Source organism: Episyrphus balteatus, chromosome 4, assembly GCF_945859705.1.
Source record: "Episyrphus balteatus chromosome 4, idEpiBalt1.1, whole genome shotgun sequence".
NCBI classification, from domain to species: Eukaryota; Metazoa; Arthropoda; class Insecta; order Diptera; family Syrphidae; genus Episyrphus; species Episyrphus balteatus.
Genome location: NC_079137.1, coordinates 72,351,770 through 72,374,439, shown reverse-complemented (window position 1 = coordinate 72,374,439; position 22,670 = coordinate 72,351,770). Strand labels below are relative to the sequence as shown.

Below are 22,670 nucleotides of genomic sequence, written 5' to 3'. Positions count from 1 at the left end.
ATATGCAACAAATTAAAAATTTACTACATGCTCTCATTGGTTTTATTTTATTTAGCAGCTCGTATTCTGCAGTAATTATTTTTATAGTTATTGGTTTTTATACATAAAATTACATTTTTGTATTATTTTTCAGCGTAATTTTATGTTAATATTTGATGATATTAAATGTGTTTCCTTGGATGGTGATTATGTTGAAAAATTTGCCTGTTCAGTTGACAAAACTGTAGATGTACCCTTGCTAAATGCCGATATACAAATGAAAAAAGAAGTTCAACAATGTTTTTATGATTTTATTGTTTATGCTAAACCAACTGATAGAGAACAATTTACCGCTTTCAAAGCTGAAAGAATAGATTATTGTCGTTTTCAATATGCAGAAGCTGTGGTACCAATTTATAAAATGTTCACAGATACTATGAGAAAAACTGGTACTATTCCGAGTGGTTGTCCTATTTCAGCTGTAAGTAATAAAAGTCACATACAATTTTGTTGGTTGCTTTTAATCTTTGTTTTTTTGTTTGACAGGATTTTCACTATGTATTCAAAAATGTATCAATTAATACAGAATTTCTACCATTGTACATTCCCAGTGTCAAATTGAGGATTCTTCTTTCATTTTATAATAGAAAAAATAAATATTTTGGTATAACGGTTCTGGGAAGAATTGTTCCAAGACGAAGAAAGAAAAACAGTCACAGAAACTTTTAAAATTTATATGCGTTGTTTTAATTTTACATTCATATTAAAGATCATCGCGAAATAAATGATGGTATTGGCATAGGATTTGTTAAACCAATGGTGGAAGACCTCGATAAAGCCTTTAAATCAGAATCGTCAGTTTAGTGAAAACCAACTTTGCGGTGCAAGTAATGTTTACATTATTTCCAACCGCTCAACATAATTTATGTTCCATGGTATTATCCATCGAATACTTCTTGCATCCATCTAATACTCCCTACATCTGTTGGCATTTCTAAATATCCTCAGATTTTATCAAACTTCTTGTCAACTGCTTATAACAATTTATTCTCTATAAGGAAATAAAATTTCGCAACGAAACTCTCCGCCATTAAATCGTCTCACTTACTTTCTAAAATGCAGCTTAGTACCTACCTAGTTCCAATTCTAGATAAATAGTTAAACTAAAAACTTAATATACATGAAAGAGTCAATAATGCTACAGTAGGACTTTTCACCTACAAAGCCATTAAAAAAAGGAATTTGTCTTCAAATATTACTTTCTGGCTCAATACTCCTACAACTATGGCGATAATATTTCACGGGGTGGACTTAAATTTGATTGCTTTAAGATAAAGCAACTAAACATAATAAATAAGCAAAGTCCAACACACATTCGATACTTTAAGCTGGTTGAATAATTCTATTGGCAAGTACTACCATCCCAAACCTGTTCGGATTAAGGAGTCACGACACAGAGAGCGTTTTGACACGGCGTTAAACGTTAAGTTCAAACGTTAGATAAATTCAACAATTCGATCTTAACAATGAGAAACGGTCTAAGAGTGTAGTTAGGCCTCCGCGTCAAAATAACTTTGGCGAAAGCTTAAATAATCTCAACAGGGGCGTCAAAAACTTTTTGAGGCCTTCGGTTTTGTTGGATTTTTTACAAAAAAAAAAAATTAGCCTGGCACCCTGAAGATGAAACAATTCAGTTTTACATCGAATAGTTCTGTGGTAATAAGTTAAAAGAGCTTATGTCGACATAAGTGAAAATCGATTTTATTTGCTTAACATGTTCACCTTTTGTTCAGCTTTGTTTTAGTCTGGGTCTCATTTCTCTACGCAAAATATAAACCGTTAAATTAAAAAAAAAATCATAGTAGCTTAAGTCTTTTTGGACAAAAACTGCATTTGCAAAATAGCTTATGTATAAAATCGTCCAAATCTTAAAAATAATACACTTTTTTAAATAAGCTTAAGTCATGACATAAGCTAATATGACAATTTGAATTCAAATATATTCATCGCTTTGGTCAACATAAGCTATTTTAAACTTGTAGTCGAGTAAACCATTTGTGTTCTTATGTCGATTCAAGCCATTTTAAAAAAATGCACTTTGAACCAAACCCAATTTTGCAAAACAGCTTAAGTAACATAAGCTGTTTTGTTCCTTTAAATGTCTGCAAAATTGTCTGGTCCACAAACTTCATTTGCTTATACTGAAAAATGATAAAAATTGACTTAAGCTCTTTTAACTTATTGACACAGAGTTTGAAAACTGAAGACATTTTTTCTAGTGGAGTGCGCTCCGATAGAAATAATCTTGGTACCACCTCCCCAACCTTTATAATAGCGTACTTCAAGCGGTTATAGACACTTAAACTAACAGCCTTACTTTCAACCTTACACAAACTCAAGAAACTAAAAATTTGTCCTGATTAGGTGTACCTTTTAAATCTAGAACAACAAAAAATTAAGGATTTATTGCTCTTTCACTGGGTTCAAAGACAGCTAAAGCTTGTTAACATTTTTAAGGAGTCTAACTTTCTCAGAAAAAGCTGAATACCTAGCTTTAATATCTTGAGTTCTTTATTAATAAATATTTTTAAATTCATCTATTGTGTATTTTCAAACAACACAAACTGCATATATATTTATTAAAAATTTCTATGAGCTTTATTTTTTGTTTTCGCAGCAACTATTCTTGCCAGAATTGTTACATCCAAAAATGGTGTTTTTTTATTGCGATATGCCAGAAGAATTTTTAATCCAACTTTTGGAACATACGATGGTAGAAAATCTGTATTTATAGTTATATTTTTAAATGTGTAATGAAAGTCCTGCCAAAAACAAAATAAAAATTAATAATAAATTCATCAAGAAAACATTTTTTTTTTTTAATTTCATAACTTACAGCTGCAACAGGACAACCATCTGGTATAGGACCAGCTCTTCTAACAGCATCTCTTAATATTTTATAAATTGGAACAAGAGCCTCCATTTGTGCAGCTCGACAAAAATTTATCCCTACAGCTTTGAAAGCTGTTATTTGTTCTTTTTTAGGAGGTTTAGCATAAACAATAAAATCATAAATACATTCTTGAACTTCTTTTTTCATTTGAATATCGATATTAAGCTTAGGTATTTCATCTGTTTTATCAACTAAACAGGAAACTTTTTCAGCATAATCATTAGAGGGAACGCATTTAAGATCATCAAATAATAAATTAAAATTACGCTAGAAAAAAAAAACAATAATGCAAATTTGGAAAAAAAATTAAAAAAAAAAAACTTGAATTTACTGCAGCAAACGAAGTGGATAATGATATCAAAATGATGGTCGCATGTAGTAATTTGTGGATTTGTTGACCTCTCGTTAGCATTTTGAAAACTGAACTGTCTGATTAAAAAAGATTTGCAATCTTTGGTTGGTTTCAATAAGTAATAACCAATCATAATGAGAAAACAATTAACAGATTCAATCACGATGTTAAAAAAATAAAAATAAAAAAATAAAAACAAAAGAGATGGTTAGGAACTTCTCTAATTATAATTAGTATTGAAAATAGTTTACTAATGAGAACTAGTTTATTTATCGAAATACCCAATTTTACTTGTTGGCTTTTATGAATAGCAGAACTTTAGGGCGCTATTCCGATTCTATAATTAACTGAAATAATATATCGTCGGTGAAACCAGAAAAGTGTGTAACTCCAAATTTTCTGAAAATTAGATTTGAATGTCATCTGTTAGACAAACCTAATATCTACCGTTCCTTAAACTCAGAATCCCCTTAAAGTTCATAGTTTTTATTTTACTAGCAAATTAGAAAATGAAAACTCATACAAATGCCTTTAAAACGATTTTGTTTTTTTGCTTTCCTATAAAATTTGCTAAAATTTAGTTACACACTTTTCTGGTTTTACCGACGATATTAACTCGTATCACCATCATCGAAATTATCACTTCTCCAGAAGGCTGTAAGCACTTCCTATCTAGAAAAAAAAAATTGTCGTCTCACTTGATGTTCACACTAACTTCTTAGTAATAAGGCTGAGAAGTAGTATACATATTTAGCCTTATTGTGGGTTTCTGGTGAAATTCATCCGGAAAAATTTGAATTTCACTTTTCTTCTATTGTGAGTTTCGGCTGAAAAGTTGTTCACGTTCGGAAAATTCCCCCAATTCGAATTTTTTGTTTTTAGGTAAAATGCAAATTAAATAAGGATTATTGCATAAGGATAAAAATCGCAGCATCTTTTAAAATATCGGGCTTAAATTAAAAAATCCAAAATTGGAGAATCGTCTAATTTGAAATAAGTTACAATAATTATGTATGTATTTATTTTTGTAGCTCTTCTTCGCATAGTGTTTCACAAGTATTTATTGTATCAACATTCTTTTGGAACAACATACAAAATGAAAATTGTTAATCACCCACAATGCGGTACTGTTTACCTACATTTAATTTTGTCTGGAGAAGTGCGCAATCACTGATCACTATCGGAACGGTTACCATATTAAATATAATTTGTATATTTTTTAATTTTTTTATAATTATAAATATTAATTTTAAACTCTTGTATTAAATTACAAAAAGGCATACTAAAATTTTTGTAATTGTAATTTACTTTTCGCTTTAGTAATTAAAAAAAAAATAAATATCTATTTTTTAATTAAAATATTTCCTAATCTGTATATGTAAGTAAGTATTATTTGTGTAATTAGTAAAGAAATAAAGTTAGTAAATAAGTTATTATTATTAAAATAACCATAAAAAAATAAAATCAATTCATTAAAAAGAAAACTCAAAAAACAAAAAAAAAATGTGTTTTATTTGTTTAAAAGTGTTGTTTTTAGTATAATAATGTTTTATTATGCTAGAAATTTGAAAAAAAAAAATAATTAAAATAAACAAGCAGTGTTGGTTATTGAGTAACATAGGTAATTCAAAAAAGTACTTTTAAAAAATAATAAATATATACATTCGTAATAGTTTTAATAATAAATAAGCAGTGTATTTAGCAATTGTTATCATAATTCCTGCCTCCGTTAGAATATATGCGTTCAGGGGTGCGCAATAAACTGAAAGAATAAATCATTGTAAACCAAAATAAAGAGGAGTATTTTCATTTTTAAATAGTGCAAACCAAGCCGAGGACATAAAAAATTCAATATTTTTAAAGACACAACACTTAACAATGAAGACTTTTAATATGGCACAAAGATATCAAAAAAATTATTAACACCTTTAACACATACACAAATTAATTAACTAAAAATATACGTACGAAAAAAATTACGAGTAGGATTAAGAGAGTAATAAAAGTGGAGAACAAGATAATTAAGCATTTCAATCGGAGAAATAGTATATAAAAATTAGAAAATCCGGCACTGTGTTGAAATAAAGTTTCTTAATATGCAAGGAAAGCCTTTATTCTATAAGAAGAATAGAACAAATGAAATCCCTTTATAGAGATTCTTGTCCTTGGAGATCGTTGCTGGCATCGTTCTTTTATAAATAAATATTGTTGTTAAATTGTTTCTGATAAAACGGAATTTAGACAGAATATCTAATTAATTCTTAAAAATATTGAAGACAACTTGATTTGCGAGCCACTTTTTTAGTGCTTAGTTAACTCGGAGTTAGTTAATACTACAAAATGACTCCAATAAACTCGAGAAAAATTTTTCCAGTGAACGCATAAAAAGTTATACACGCAATTAAATACAAAAAAAAAATTGTTTGGCTTATCCAGAGTAGACTCATCAAATTTGGTAAGTTAAGCACTAAAAAACCAGTTTTTCTCTATAGAACATACATAAATACGGTTTTTTTATCAGAATCAGAATTAGATGCAATTTTTTGCATCTTGGCATTAAATCGCACGTCCGATCATGAGATTGTTGAGCCATGAGTTAAAATAGAAATATTTAAATTCACAAAAAATTCCTTAAAACTTATACAGATATTGCACTAAATTTACTAATATAGTAACAAATTACACATTCACTATAGCTGATCAATTAACTTATGTTCACTTAAGTCCTTAAAACAATTCAATTTTGGTACAAATCAGTTTACAGGTACACAAAATTGATATACCTAAATTACATTTTACAAAACCATTCCATCACCTGACGAAATATACTCTAAGTTCTAAGCTATGTCATAAGCCACTTGACTCATAATAGTAGACAAATTATTTCACCATCACCTTAATAAATGTTTTTCCCTGCACATTTTATAAGCTTAAAAAAAAAAGCAATTCCAACATACCTTGACAAAGTTGAGCTATTCGATCGACTTAAATTCGGCCTTGGTATATCCTCCAAACCTCTATGTACCGAAACATTGTCCGGCTCTCTATCCGTTTCACTTATAAGTCGCAAATATTCCGCCGTTTGCAATGATGCCGCTGTTGGTTTCTTATACATTTTAATTAACAAAGATGAACACACAACCGAAACTGAACTTGCAGCCATTGCAACTGAAGCCATCCATGGTTGAAGAATTAAACCAAATGTTGTAAATACACCAGCAGCTAATGGTATACCCAATAGATTGTACATACTGGCAAAGAGAAAATTGAGTCGAATGCGACGCACTGTTTTGCGAGAGAGATCTAAGCAAGCAACAACGTCTAGTAAATCATTCTGAAAAGACGATACAAACAAATAAGTTTTATCATATGAAAGGTTGATATAAACAACAAACCCTCATTAAAACCACATCAGCAGCTTCAGCCGCTACATCTGTACCAGCAGCTATGGCAATTCCAACATCAGCTTGTGCTAGAGCAGGGCTATCATTTACCCCATCTCCAACCATAGCCACACGTATGCCACCCTCTTGGAGTCTCTGAATTTTGGCAACTTTATGCGATGGTAAAACCTCAGCATAAACTCTTGTGATTCCCACTTGATGAGCTATATTAACAGCTGTATTTTTATTATCACCTGTTAGGAGAATTACTTCGATTCCCATCTTCTTCAGAGTATAAACCGCCAAATGAGCTTCTGGTTTAACCATATCCGATACCGAAATCATACAAATCAACTGATTATTCAAAGCACAGAGCACCGCTGTATTGCCAACATTTTCTTCTTCAGTCATTTTTGAATGAATTTCAGCTGGGACAAGAATTCCATTGCGATGCATCCATTCACGATTGCCAATCAGTACATTGATTTCATTACCAACAATTGGTTTGATACTCGATTCAGCATCACCAATTGAATCATCAAGTTCCAAGAGCTGTTGCAGTTCTATGGTATTCTTTTGAATTGTATTCATTGCAGGAATAACTTCTTCAATAGAAACTCCATTTACCATGTGCACAGCCATGGCACTAGTTCGATAAGAGTTTTCATAATTGATAATCTTTTCAGAGTTTGATGCTTGTTTAAGACCTTGTTCGTAGTTGGAAACAATTGATTTGATTCCACAACCAGGAACCGATTGGAAATTACTTGATTTACCAAATTGTTCAACGCTCAACATGTCTTTGACGAATTTTACAATTGCTAGAGGGATAAAAAAGGAACGTGTTAGTATAAAGATCATGTATTTAAAAGGTATTGATTTACCTGATGCTAATGGATGTTCACTATTAGTTTCGGCAGCTCCAACAATGGTCAACATTCGAGCTAAATTACAAACAGTTGGTTTGACAAACATTATGATTCTTGATGTCATCGGTGTGCCATGGGTTATTGTCCCAGTTTTATCGAACACAATTGTCTTGACCTGAAATAATAGAACGAATTAAAAGTGATAGAATTTTCTTATGGGAAAACAACCTACCTTATGAGCATTTTCCAGAGGTCCAGCTCCTTTAACAAGAACACCATTAGTAGCACCAACTCCAGTAGCCACCATAACAGCTGTGGGTGTTGCCAATCCAAGAGCACATGGACAAGCAATTGCCAATACACTCAAGGCGCACCTAAATGCATATCCAATTATAATTTCGTCCCTATTCAAACCCTCCTTATTGTGATCTGGTATTGGAAGCTTGTTTATATCCAAATAGCCTGTTATAATCCACCCAATAAGGGTGATAGTCGACACAGCCACCACAAATGGTACAAAATATCCAGCAATTTTATCAGCCAATTGTTGAATTGGAGCTTTAGATGTCTGAGCTTCTTCAACTAGACGAACGATCTGTGCCAGAGTTGTATTCTCACCAGTATGAGTGGCAGAAATAAAAAGTACCCCATTCTGATTGATAGATCCTCCAATTACAACTGCACCCTTCTTTTTGGCCACTGGCATTGACTCGCCAGTGATTAAACTTTCATCACAAGTCGAATGGCCATAGAGAACCTTTCCATCGACGGGTACTTTTGAACCGGGAACAACTTTGAGAATATCTCCTCGCTGGACATAGTCGACAGAGATTAACTTTTCCGAACGAACTTCGAATTCTTCAGAGATTTCGACAAGCAGTGCTTCGGTAGCTTTCAGGGATAGCAATTTAGACAAAGCTTCACTTGTTTTACCCTTTGCAATATGTTCCAACCATCGACCGAGGGATATAAATATCAGCAACATTGGAGGAGTATCGAAGAATGTCAACGGAGATGATCGCTGTTCCAAAAGTATGGCAGCTATCACCACAGCTACCGAATAGATATAACTTATCGTCGTTGCCATGGTTATCAGGACATCCATGTTGGTAGTTCCATGTTTTACCGCCCGATAAGCTTGGACATAGAAATGCCAACCTCCAAAGAATTGCACAGGTGTTGAAAGTAAAAACATAACCAAGTTCTCCATAGACAGACCAGGGACAATACAACACATTGTGTCATGTCCATGAATTTCCATCTCTACCATAAAGTATACCATAGCAACCATGCAAGGTCCACCAAACACCAGCGAAATGAGGAATGCATTCCTCCATTTGCGGATTTCTTCTTTGTGCTCTAAATAACTGTGAGCCATTTTGTCCTTATTCGATAGCAAATGGGCATCGAATCCTAAGGCTTGAATGGTTTCACAGATATTTCGAGCCCCGGTCTCTTCGGAATTATAACGGAACTTGCCTCGCTTTGTGGTTAGAGCAACAGCGGCATGTGTAATGCCTTTCGTTCTTAATACAGTTTGTTCGATTTTATTTACACATGATGAGCAGGTCATTCCCAAGATTTCTATCTCGACTTCGGCTTCTCCCGAGCCAGGCTCATCGATAACATTCGTTGGGAAGCCAAGTTCTGTTATTGACTTGGCAATATTCTCGGCCGTTATAACATTTGCATTGAATTTGACTTCAGCTTTGGCAGCTAGCAGCGCCACCAGAATACTATCAACACCGTAGATTTTTTTACAGTGCTTTTCAATGGCAGCCACACAACTGGCACATGTCATACCCTGTATATGGACCATACATTTGGTCAGATGTTGTTCCATTTCGACATGCAATGGTCCACCATTGAGTTTGCCATTTGGCAAATCATCATATATCACCAATGCATCACCACCACCAGCCTTTTTGATATCACCACGTTTGGGTGATTTGTCAGTCTTCTTGGCCTCTCCTGATTGTGTGTTTTCTTCTTCTTCCACGGACGCTTCAAAACCCATATCATCAATCATATCAGCAATTTCTGGTGGTTTAAGTATTGTACTGTCATACTCAACTGTGGCACGTTTCTCGTCAAGACTAACCTTGATCGAAATAATTCCCGGTCGAGTTCCAATATTGCCTTCAATATTTCGGACACAACTGTTACATGTCATACCAATTACACGAATATGTGTAACATTATTCGGACTACTACTTGAAGGTTTAGAACTCGGATAGGGACATTCAAAACCCATTTCTTCAATTTCAAAGGCAATTTGTTCGGGATTTATTCGACTTGGTTCATAGTCAAAGTAGCCAGCATTTTCATTGAGAATTACTTGTGTTTTCAGGATACCTGGTTTTGTGGATATTGTGGATTCGATGTTGCGAACACATGATTGGCAGGTCATACCGATTATCGGTAATCGTACTGTAGAGCATGGTTGTGTGGATAGGAGACCTGCCGATTCAGCACAGTCATAGTCCATTGTTTTGCTGGAAATTAAAAAAAAAAAGGTTGAATTAGATTTTTTTCTTGACGTTTTGTGGTTAAAAGAAATTGAAAGTTTAAAATAGAGAATGAAGGTTGAGTTTTTGTACTATCTGACGACAAAACACCCTTTTTCTCTACTGATTGATATTGTTTGCTTTTCGTGATAAACATTTGGTGCAATAAAGGGTTAACTTTATGTTATGTGTGGAATAATCTGGACTTAAGATTAGATTCTTGATAATTTTAAAACATATAATCAAATTCTCAATAAAGATTAATGAAAATGCATCAGTTGTTTGCATGAATACGTTACGAAGGGGTTTTATCGGCTATACACATGAGTATCACAAGTCAAATATTTGATTTAAAGTTGATATACCTTGAACGAATTCCACATGGATAACAAATAATCCAAACAATAAATCTTTTTATTCAGAGAAATTTAAAATAAATAAATAGAAGATTGGAAATTCGATTAAAAGTATTGAGGATTATTTGTCATTTAGAATCAATGATTTTTCGTTTGATAAACAGGAAGCGGCTAAAAGACTTCCCAATGCTTATGAAAACATCCGTTTGGTGTGAAATGATAGGAAGCCTTGTATATGAAACTCTTTTATTTCTTAATTTTTAACTGTGTCTAAAATTTTGCCATGAAGAAATTTTGTAAGAAGCAAGCAGCAATAAAAACTTACAATTTCGATTAAATTGTGATCAGTGAAAATATGTTAGGGTGTTAAGGGGTGTGGTGATAATTTTTTTTTTTTATAGAACACAGAGCTTTATTTGTAGTACCTACAGTCAAAGTAAATTTTTTCAAGAAAATGCTCCAAAGATTTCGTGAGCTTTGTAACATAGTTTTAAATTTGAAAAGGATTTATCCCAGCTAACTGCAGTGAATGGAATTGATAAAAAAGGTTTATGGTTGGTTGTTGGACTCTGTGTGAAATTTTTACTAACTGGAAGTTTAGGAAGTTTCACGAAAACACGGCTATTCATTAAATTGATTAACATGATTTTCTTCGGATTTTATTGTTTTACAAAGTATAAAATAAATTGGCGTATTAACACCCCCATTTTGCAGCTATTTCTATTAATCAGAATGAAAAAGTGTGTGAGATAAGAATATTCGGGTTAATGTTTTGAACATTTTTTTAAGTCAAATCTTCAACGCTCTGCAGTTCCTCTCTGTGAGCCACTTTTTTATTAAATGTTGAAAAAATTATGTTTTCCGAAAATAGTATAACTACTTAATACTACTTTAATGTTTCTTAACATAAAAAGATTCAAAGATCAAAAGAAATCTTAAAATGGGATGAAGGATTCAACTGTACTAGTAGTCAAAGTTGCATTTATTTTAAAATTGAAGGAATACAATTTTTTAATGCAAAATTTCAGAATTAAAGAACAAAAAATGTGTCGAAATAAGCTTAATTTATTTTGAAAGCATCAGAAAAATATTGCATTTTCACGTTTTTGATCATACCTTTATTCAAGCAAAATCAATGGATCAAAAATCGTAGTTCAGATTTTGGACACCTTTTGAATATACCATTTTTTCGAATGTCACCAAACAATTAGCAGCGAGATTAATTTCTAAAGAGCATTATGTCTAAGATCATCGTTTTTTTAATAAGAGCTTCTAGGTTCAAAAAATGTACTTCTGACCAAAATAAGCGGAACGCTAATGTTTTTATCAATTTTACTGCATGTTTACGATGATAACTAATAGTTTAATTAATTACACAGAATTTTAAGAAAAAAATCAAATTGAGTGTTTATCAATAACTGTATAGAAATTTCACTTTATTTGTGACGTGGTAAAATGTTATAAATCATCCATTTTCGTATTTGCAGCACGGGTGCAAATACGAAAAAGGATGACTATTCCTCACGTTCCACTTGCCGTTAGATATGTAGTATAGATTGGAGTTTCATCTTATTTCATATGACGCCAAAAGACAAAATTTAATATAGTTTATTTAAAAGAATAACGAAGAAAAAATAACAAAAATAATAAAAAAATTATTAAAATTATTTTTATTTTAAGTGGAGTGATTGAATATAATTCAATATAAGTTCAAGTGACCACAGTCGTACCTGGGCGAAACGCTTTATAAATTTTTGGAGTTGAGGTCACTTGAACTTATATTGAAGTTTATTTAAAAGTTTATATCCTTAAAGTGAACACTGAGAAAGGATTTCTAAAAATTCAATCATTAGATAGGGTAAATAGGGGTAAAATGACATGGTAAGAAAAAAATTATTTTTTTACAACGGTTTGTCGTAGAACGTGAATTTTTGAAAAACAGCTATTTTGTAGGAGTATTTTTGAGTGGTATTTTTTTGTTTTTTTAGGATTTCTTGAAAGCTTGCAAAAAATCTGAAACTTATAGTTCTTATAGGTGAGATTGATTTATGTTAGTGTGCAAAAATTTCTATTTCTAAAATGATTTTCACCGAATAAAGGGGAAAAATATTTATTTTGCCCCAAAGTTTTTGACCATTTTTTCAACGTTTTTTATTTTAAATTTTTTGATGGATGAAATTAATGTGGAAGTGAGATAATCTATTTGTTTGTAGTGTAAAGTATGCAATATTACGCTAGATTTTAAAGTTTACTATTCAAGGCAAGGACTAAAATACCATACTGTTCCCATTAGAAACTTCAGTTCCTTGGAAAAACGGGTTAGAATTAAGTCAGGAACTTTAATTGAGGAATGTAAATTCTTATTTTTTTTCAACCATATGGGATTATGGGAGCAAAAAATTATATATATCTCAAAAATAAGAACCTTCCTAATAAACCTGGATCAAAAAGTAAGCCTTTTAAAATATACTGAGGATGTACTTTAAAAAACTAAAACAAAAAATGGAGCACATATGAGCACCCTTTCTTTTTAGAATTCCACAGATAATAAGTCAAGGCATATGAAAATACTAAAATCTCGATGTGGAAGTGTGTGGAAACTAACTTTAAGCTAAAATTTTTAGAAAATAACTTAATTTCCAACTAACAATTTTAAACACTCTACATTTAATACAAAATAGAGCAAAATAATTCATTGATATAAATTTTTTTTATTTAAATGATAAAATATACAACCGAATCTTTCGATTCTATGTTTAATCAGAATTATACTGTTATTTAAACAAAAATGGCAGCTAGTTGAACATTTAACCTTTTTGTTAATTTTTTTACAACACAATTTAAATACAACTAATGTGGCAACTTCAAGTGCTCGTTTTAGAGTGAGAAATCATGCACAAAGATAAAATGAGTGTGGTTTTGATGCATAGGAATGTTATATAACGGAAAACTAACAAAAAACAGCGATATCTTTTGTTTTATTTTTTGAATTGTTTCCAACATTGCCATATGGGTCGCCCCACTGTGTGTCGGTCAGGAAATGCCTCAAAAAAAGAAAAGAAAGGAAATTGAATATCAGCTGACACGAAAAATGTATTTGCATCAGAAAAACAAATAAATACAAGTTTAACAAAAAAATTTTAGTTCCATTGAAATTAAAAAAAAAAAAAATTATTCAATTCCTTTATTATCTTTTGGTATAGCATATTTTGCATTATTTGTATTTCAAAACGAATGAAAACATCAAAAAATGTTGGAAAATTTTTTCCTGATTCGTTTTCCTGATGAACGAAAAAAAAAATGAAACAAAACTTAAACTACTATACAACCAAATTCCGAAATAAGAAGAATGAAAGAGTTTTGAAAATTCTGAATTTTGTTAATTCAAATTCTGTAAGCATTTCTGGATCTCAATTTTTTTTTCCAAATGGTAAGGCATTTTGTTGTACCTCTTACAGAACTTTTGAATACAGAATTTAAAAAACGGAATAATAAATTTACAGAATTTTGCAAGCACTGAATTTTGAAATTAAAGAACTTTGAAATATAGAATTGTAGATTTAAAACATTTTAAATACAGAATTTTTTGAAACTGAAACCTTATAGAATTATTACCCCAATTCCAAAATTTTTTTTCCAACATTGAAAAAGCAAAGAATCTTTTCTCTAACTTTTGTTCACTTAAATCTTATTGAAAATGTATCTACTTTTGTGTTGTAAGTGACAATTCTCATTTTAATTCTTTTAATGAGTCTTTCTTTGAATTTGGTTCACAGTATGCGAATATGACTGAAAATTTTGAACAAGGAGTTCTCAACTTAGTTTTTGAAAAAAATCTGTAATTACGTTAGTATTGCAGCAAAGGTTTATATCACTTCGGTATCAGTATCAATCACTCTCACTATCATTATTGCTTTATTTTTAGTGTTTGTATCTAATCAATTGAACTGCACTGTATAAAAATTATCAATTGCGTTATCTAAATCTGTTTTTCTAAGACTTTAAGTTGTTTATCGCAAATATATTCAATTCAAAATGCAGTTTTATTTACGTCTTTAGCCTACTTTTTCTTCGTCGTTTGGTTTGGGATATTACGTCAGGAATAAATAGAAATGTCCTTTCCCTATTCAAAGAATTTCAATATTCTATTCCTAATGAATTTATATCCCTAATATTACCGTATAAGTTGCTCACGTTCATCGCCCACATAAAATGCTTCTTGACTATCATCATTTTCATCTGCCATCACATTGGAATTTGTTGCTCCTCTGACCTTCTTTTTTTTGTGAATTTTCCTGCCACCTTGAATGCCAAAACTACTAGAAGGAGAAGAAGACGATGAAGAAGTGGAAGCTCCTCCGCTTGAATCGTTTTCTTTTCTTCCTCCAAACTTGAACATTCTTTGACGTGTTCTTTGGAATATTTGTAGGATTCTTTTAACAATTTACACGAGCCATTCGGCCTATAGAAAACGAGTGTTTATGAATTTTATTCAAACGTTTTCACGAGTATTATTTTTAATATTGAAATTTTTATTCTTAATAACTTGAAGAACTCTCCAGTCAGCGTAAAGTATTATGTAGGTATTTTGGAATCGTTTATGAGAGAGGATTTAATGTGATATTTTTTGTTATCGATAAATTCTTTTATAGATAAGCACCATCGAAGGCTGTTTATATCTGACTAAAGTAACGATTCAGTGATGGTTTTATTCGTAGATGGGTTTTTGAAAAAGCTGCCTTGTGTTGATAAGAGGCTTGTTTTGATGGCGAGTAAATAGGAATCATATCATATTTCAGTCGTGTGCATATTTTTTTGTCGAATGGAATTGAAACACTTGAGAGTGTTTATTTTGAAGTGTTTCGTGTGGAAATTTGATCAAGGGAAACGTGTGTTGCTGTTTTTATCAACTAAAATTTAATGAAACAGAATGGAAAATGGAGCAGAAATCTTTTGGCATGGTTGGTTGTTGGATGTTTTAAAAGAACTATCAACATCGACAGTTTTTTTTTTTTTGAATGAGATATTTATCTTTTCAAGTGTTGTCGAATTGGGTATTCAATATTGCGTAGGAAATGACTATAGTCTCAAATTTTATTGTTTTTTTTTTTTTCAAACAAATTTTGTTCAACGTATATTGCTTTAGTTTCATCTTAAAATACTAGCTCATCATTTTTGTACAAAACCTCAAAAATATTGAGAAAATATCAAAATTTAAAATTTTAAAATTTGATTACATGATTTTAGTAGATAAGCTTAAGCAAAACATTAGTTTTTGGTTTAAATATTTTTTTTTTTTTGTAAAGATGAATAGGTACTTTTTAATAAAAAATGTTTATGATTTTTTTTTTATTTTGAATATTTCAATAAAGCATTGTTTTGGTTGGAAATTTTTTTTAAAGATGGTGCAGAAAAACTTAGCTGTTGTTAAAGAAAATGATGCCAAAAACTGAAACAACCAAAAAAAACTTTTTTTTTGGATTAAATGCAAACAGTTCACTAAGAGGGGAATTCTGCTCTTACTAAATGGATGCTGATTCTGAAAACAACATGCGTTTTTCTTAAGCTCATCGAGTTTTTAAATTACACAAATTCATACATTTTTTTGAATTTTTTTTTTATTAAAAAATAAAATAATTGGCATAGAGTTGAAAATTGGTACAGAGCATTTATATGTAAAATGTTAAAAGTCCCCAAAAGTCCCATGTGTAATAACATGAAAAGTTATTCAAGTTTTAATGTCGAAAATTTAGGTTTTTCATATATAACATTGAAACGGGAGAAGCTATCAAAAAAATTATACGGATGACTTGTAGGTTTTGTAATTCCCTAAAAAATGTAATGACACTTTTTTTTCTACGAGATATCGTTTAGAAGATATCGTGGTTTTAAAACGTGTCAAATGTCGAAAATATCGGTTTTTTGCTTATTACTCTTAAGGGGGGAAATCCTTCCAGACGACACCTTTTTCACTATTTTTTTATGAAAAACTGAAAGCACTTATTGAAATTTGGAAAAAGACAAGATATTACTGACATTATCAAGAATTGAAAAAAAAATTTTTGAAATGAAAAAATAACAAAATGGCGGCTCTGGAGCCTTTCAAAGTTGACGCCTCTAGTTTGCGCCGTGCAATGTACAGGTCCAGGAAATCATCTTAAATCAAAAAGGAAATTTTTTTCCGTTAGATGATATTAGTACGCATTGCATGAACCTAAATTTATTTTTTTTAAATGAAAAATAAAAATTAGAAATCAAAGAAGTAGTTAAAAAAAGTATTTACTGTACAAATTTTATTCAACTTTTAGGTTCATTTATTTGCTTCAAATTTCAAGTCAATAGCTTCATTAGTTTTTAAGTTACATTGCACGGCGCGGAAGAAAACTAGTTTCGAAAAAAATGCGTTTAAAGTTTTCGTTTTCGTACTATGGTAGGTTCGGAGCGCATTGGTTTCGGGACTATCTAGACCACTGAAAATAGTTTCTTCGGTTGATAAATAAATTTACTACGCAAAAAAAAATAATGCAAAAATAAAAAATTCCGGAGGGATTTCCCCCATTAAACGATGAGTCCTATCAAAAATTTGTATTCGAAAGACTGGTAGATAAGGTGCTCCTTTATATTACTACCTTTTTTTGTTTTTTGTTAAAGTAGTCTTACAAAAAGAAAAAAAAAATTTTGATTTGGTCAAAATTCAAAAATTGCTTCTAAAATATGAGACATAATATTTTTGGATTATATCATATGAAGGGTTCAGGGGAAAAACGGCATACATATTTCCACTTTTTGTAAAAAATAAACTAATGATGAGGTCTTGTAGTATTTACGGAGCACTATCTGCTGGCATCATTACTTTTATAAAACAGATTTAAGGCTTGCTGAAAAAAATAAATAAATTGTGTGCTTTTAGTGCTAAGTTAAGTTGTATGGAGAACAAAATTCTAAAATACGCATGCGTATGCGTAGATTATGTGTTTTTTATATATTTCAATTCAGTTTTTATCTCTTCAGAGCTGTAATTAAAAAATTTTTTTTATTTGGACAAACATCAAAAATATCAGTTTTTTATACTTAACTCTTCTAAAATGCAGTTTTTGAAAAATATTTTAAATTTATTTTATAGACCATTATGTTGTTCATAAAAAAATATTAGGATTTGCTTTTTCATAGCTGCCATCGCTTAGAAGATATAAGCTTTCAATGATTATAATTTTGATATAACAATTGAATCGTAAATTGTGAGAACGGAATAAGTCTACTTTTTTCGAAATTCACTTTTTGATGCAGATGTTATCTTTAGACGTAGACAAATCATCAAAGTCGAAAAAAAAAATTATTTTGGGTGTCGAAGTTACAGGGGTTATAAGTTTGAAGAACAGAATAAATCCAGGATTTCAGGCTATTGATTACGTCTTAACCTAGACGTTCACGAGTTTTGATTTAAAAAAACGTTGAATGGGTTATAAGAAGGTGGAAATTGAAGATAGGGGTGCAAAAGCCCGCTTTTTAGTTTTTTCAATATATCTCGTAAACAAAGAATAATTTTGATAAATTAATTTTAAAACTTGTTTTAGAGAATCAACTTTAATATCGGAAAAATGTTTTTAAAAAATTGAAAACAAAAATTCCATACCAAAACAGGCCAAAAAAACATGTAAAAAAGTCAAGAAAAGCGATTTTTTGAGTTTTTTGCTTTTCTAACGGTATTTTTTTTCGGGCTGAGATAGTCATACGCATTGCTCTTAATAAATACAGAAGATTATATTTCCTTCAAAATGATGCGCTGAAAAAGTTTTATCATTGAAAATTTAACCGAAGAATGACCATTCGAACCTATCTTTAATTTCCCATTTTTTGTTTTACTCAAGTAAAAAATAGAACACAACAAAAAATTTTGTTTTACTACGTATAACACTTTTTTGCTTTGATTACTCAAACTCTATCAATAGTTAATCGATTACTATCATTAAAACTTTTGTTTTAAATAAATTATATGTTTATTCCATTCAAAATTTGGCTTTTGGGTGAAATTTCAAACCGTAAGTTGCAAGAACGGAATAAGTTCAACGTTTTCAAACCGTTATTACCTGGCTACCAGAACCGGCTACACACAAAATTTTTATCTCATTCCACTCAAATCCAAGTGATCTTCATTTTATCCGTAAGGTCTTGCATCTGAAAAAAGTAAAATATAGACGCTATTCAGTTTTTTGCGTTTTCCCAACACTTTTGCAAAATGGACTTATTCCGTTCTCACAACTGACGATTCAATTGTACAATACTTTATATAGTTTTATTTGTCTAACTACCAACTATGACATGGATTTCCCTCGATGCTATGGGAAATGGGTAAATCCTACCCAAATTAAGTATATGAAAATTCCCCCTTGAATCAGTCACAAACTAGACCATATATCATTTCAAATTCTTATAAATTCTTTCATTATGACTTTAATGTCCATCGAAATTCAATGATTTAATAAAAACCAACTCGGTGATTCATTATAAGATAGAAAAAAAACGGAAATTGATAAAACAATTAACAGAGTTTACAACAAAACAATAAAAAAAAAACATCAATCAGATAAAAATGTATATCACAATGAATTGTAGGTACATTGTTTTATAACTTTAGGGCGGCCACAGTTAATTTAAACTCCATTCACTTTTGTATATGACCAAGTTAATACAAAAAAAAAATAACACTTTCGCTCTTTTAGCCAACAAAATAATATAAAAAGTAAATGAACTCATTTCTGGCAGGTACCTAATTATAATTTTGAATCAAACGCGCAAAGCCACACAAAGTGAAAGGCAATTCCATTTTCAGTAGCAACTAGGTACTACGAATGAAGGTTTTAAACAAAAAACCAAATAATCCAACAACAACAATAAAACTATATTTCACAGATACTTAAAATTGTTGTGCAATTATAAAAAGTTTATACGCGCGGATAAAGATTGAAAGATGGAAACGCACTTTTTTTCATTCCATGAACTATAAAATCGATCTCATCACAAGTCGTCGACTTTTTCTGATCCAATTTCAAAGTCTTGACGGCCGCCGAATGGAGGTCGCAAGAGGTTTAAGATATTTTTTTTTTCTGTCTAATGCAAATTCACTTACTGAAGCTATAAATTGTTTTTTTTTAGATTCAATCACGATTTTCGATCTATTTTTTTTTTTATTTGTAATTTTATTTATAAAAAAAATGTCTAGTTCTGATATCCGCGTTACGTTAATTTGATTCCAATTCAAAATGCTCTAGCTGATGATCTGGATCCGGTATCACAATTCTTTTTAGTCTTGTTGCATAAATTTGTTTAGTTGCTGCTATTCAATCACAAAAAAAATGTTTATACATAATTTTTTTTTCATTTTTTATTTTCTGTTTTAACTGAATATAAAAAATATGGTTTCATGTAACCATCACACGCTAGAGCGATCACTTGACAGACTACTATGACTATCGTGTCTGTGGAAAGCTGGTGAGACAACAAATTTTCCTAGAGAGTGAGACTCTGAGACCCTGGCCCGGTCATTGGAATGAGTGCAAAATAAAAATTTAAAAATTTTTCCTTCCCATTCCCATCATCCATCGAATGAATGTTTATAAAATGAGCAAAATAAAAAAAAACAAACTGGTTTTCCGATCGCGCAGTTATTTCTCTGGGTTTTATAAATGCTTGTAGTTTTTTTTTTTTTTTTGTAATCAATTTGATATGGCTAGAAGCTAGAAGGTAAGAAATGGAAGGTGACAAGGAAAACACGTTACGTTCGCAGCAGTTACTCTCAGAGTACCTAGCTTAAGTTTGAGCTTTGAATCTCTCTCTAAGCTTTGGGTTCGTTTCTGTAACCAACTTATTTAAGTTTGACAATTAGTGAATTTGGTAATGAAATATTTATTTAGTCGTGATTGTCTGGTTCACAGACTGATGCGGAACTTAAAATACAAGCAGGGAGAAAAAGGTTATTTAACTTAATTACTATTAAGAAATTCTATAAAAGTGGGAAAATTAAATTGCAGTTACATGAAAATGAGTACCTATGTGCAAAAAAAATTTTGTTTCTTTTAATGTTTAGTACCCATATATTTTACCACTTTTTTTCTATTTAGCTTGATGAATAAAAATCTTGATGTTAAAACAAGATCCTACATTTTATTATTAACCCAGAAATATAACGAAAAATTATAAAGCAAAATTGTCGGTTTTTGACTATCAACTATCGACAACCGCGTTAGTCGATTCCACCTCTGATTTTTGGCACAGTTATTTCTAATAATGACCCAATTAACGTTTAAATAGTTAATTTTGAAATTTCCAATATTTGGAGTCTAAAGTCATCCCTGTTGAAGCAATGGTTTCCAAGATATTGTTATTCAGATTTGCCAGTTTCGTCAAAATCGACTTATTTTAGTACGAGTAGTCCGGCGGGTTAGTAATGAATTTTCTTCTTCAAGAGGTAAATTCGTTCTAGTTTTTGTACATGAGATGCTCAGCTCCAAAACGGCCTAACCCACTTTAGAAATTTTTCAAAAAAAAATTGAACTGAGTACACAGATCGAACGTAATAAAACAATTTATAATATAAAAATACATTGACATTAAATTATATTAATTAGAGTTTAAATTAGAGCCAAAAACTCTTATCACTCTAGTGGAAGCCATTTTGGCTTCACAGACAAAATTGCCTAAACTATGTATAACAAATATATTTTCAGAATAAAATATCAGACCTTTGCCCTATAGTATAGCCAATACTCCTAACTAAAAAAAATTACAAACTAAGAATTAAATAATATTTTTTTTTGTAACTATTACAAGCCATTCAAAAAGAAACCCTGAAAATATGAATTTTTTTAAACCCGTTTTTCTCAAAACGAAATTTTTGGGGTTAGACCGTTTTGGCGCCTCACATGTTGTTGGCTCTTATGAAAATTGGAATATTTTATCCATCAGGTTAATACAAATATGCGCCAATATGCATTTCATAAAGATCATTGTACGAAAAACAAAATTTTTGCCATAGCTGTTAGAGAACGAATAAACCTTTGCAACATCGGAACTTTCGATTCCTTTATGCCAAATTCTTTTAACCATTGTTTGGCAACGTAATTTTAATATATTTTACTCTCTAACCACTTTGGCAAAATGTTTTAATAATATACAGAATGGAAGAACACAAAACTTTGAAATCCATAGAGAAAAAATTGTGTAGGTATGTTTTTCATTATAAAAAAAAAAATTTCCTGTAGGGGTCATTTCATAATTCGGTTTCCAAAATTCCGTATTCCAAAAACTGAATTTCAAAATTCCGAAAAGTAGTTTCTTTGAGTTTTTCATTTTTACAACAGTTTTTACTTTTTTTATTGTTTGCCAGTTTTAACGAATTAGCAGAATGTTTAAACGTATTAGGTAGTCTTTTGGAAGCCTTTTCTTACCTTGTCTAAAACAGTTCAAATTATTTTTTTTATCAACTTAGTAGGAGTTTTTTTTACAAAATACTGTTATTTTTGGTCACGTAACTAAAACTTAAAAAAAAACTTACTACCACACAAGTTCACATGCTTAGGCTGTTGCTCCTTATGCAGCAAACTAGCAGATATAATTGCGAGACCCACTTTTTTGTACTCTTAATCATCAAAATATCATTTTTGATTATTATCTCAAGTTTGAATTTTTTTTTTTTCGAATAAAAACAACAATCTTTCCATCTAACATCTAAGGTCTAATTTCATATACAAGTTTATAATTCATTCAAATAGGTCATTGACTGTAATAAGCTTTATGCAACTTCAATGTCAATATTAAAATCTATGAATGGACATGCATTTGCATTTATACTTATATATGAATGTATTCGATTCCAAAGAAACCATTGTAAGGTAATTGTTGCAAATAAATGATCATGACCGACCCAATGGAAATTGTATCAATTGTATCAGCCGACTGTAAATGCAAGTTATTTTCTCAGTAAAGAATAAAATATTCATTTCAATAAAAGACTGTAGCATTTTTTAATCGAGTTTTGAGAATTTTATAAATGAATTGTATTTATTGCATGGTTCTTAAAACATTCAATTCAATTTATTGTATAAATAAATTATACAACTGATATCAATTTAATACAGCTCAATGAGTGGCTTTGTCAAGTGAACCTATCTTAATGGGAGTTATGGTGAAAAAAAGTTTTCTTGAAAATGCTTGGAAAATTCGGTATCATGAATTATGTTTAAAAGTATTCCAAATAATTTATTATTTGTTTAAT

General features: G+C 30.6%; 1 protein-coding gene across 5 annotated transcripts in view; it reads right to left on the bottom strand.

The window, feature by feature from the left end:
• Positions 1-22,670, bottom strand: part of LOC129917757 (copper-transporting ATPase 1) — a 49,199-nt gene that overhangs the window by 8,499 nt on the left and 18,030 nt on the right. For 2 of the 5 annotated variants that reach the window (XM_055997844.1, XM_055997847.1), the window contains 4 exons: positions 7,769-10,031; positions 7,552-7,711; positions 6,680-7,488; positions 6,242-6,618 (listed from right to left, as the gene is read on the bottom strand). In XM_055997844.1, coding sequence (XP_055853819.1) covers positions 6,242-6,618; positions 6,680-7,488; positions 7,552-7,711; positions 7,769-10,031 — 3,609 coding nt within the window. Of the gene's footprint in view, positions 1-1,685; positions 5,047-6,241; positions 6,619-6,679; positions 7,489-7,551; positions 7,712-7,768; positions 10,032-14,577; positions 15,374-22,670 lie in introns of those variants that run through there. The other 3 variants (XM_055997845.1, XM_055997846.1, XM_055997843.1) reach the window with 3 other exon arrangements.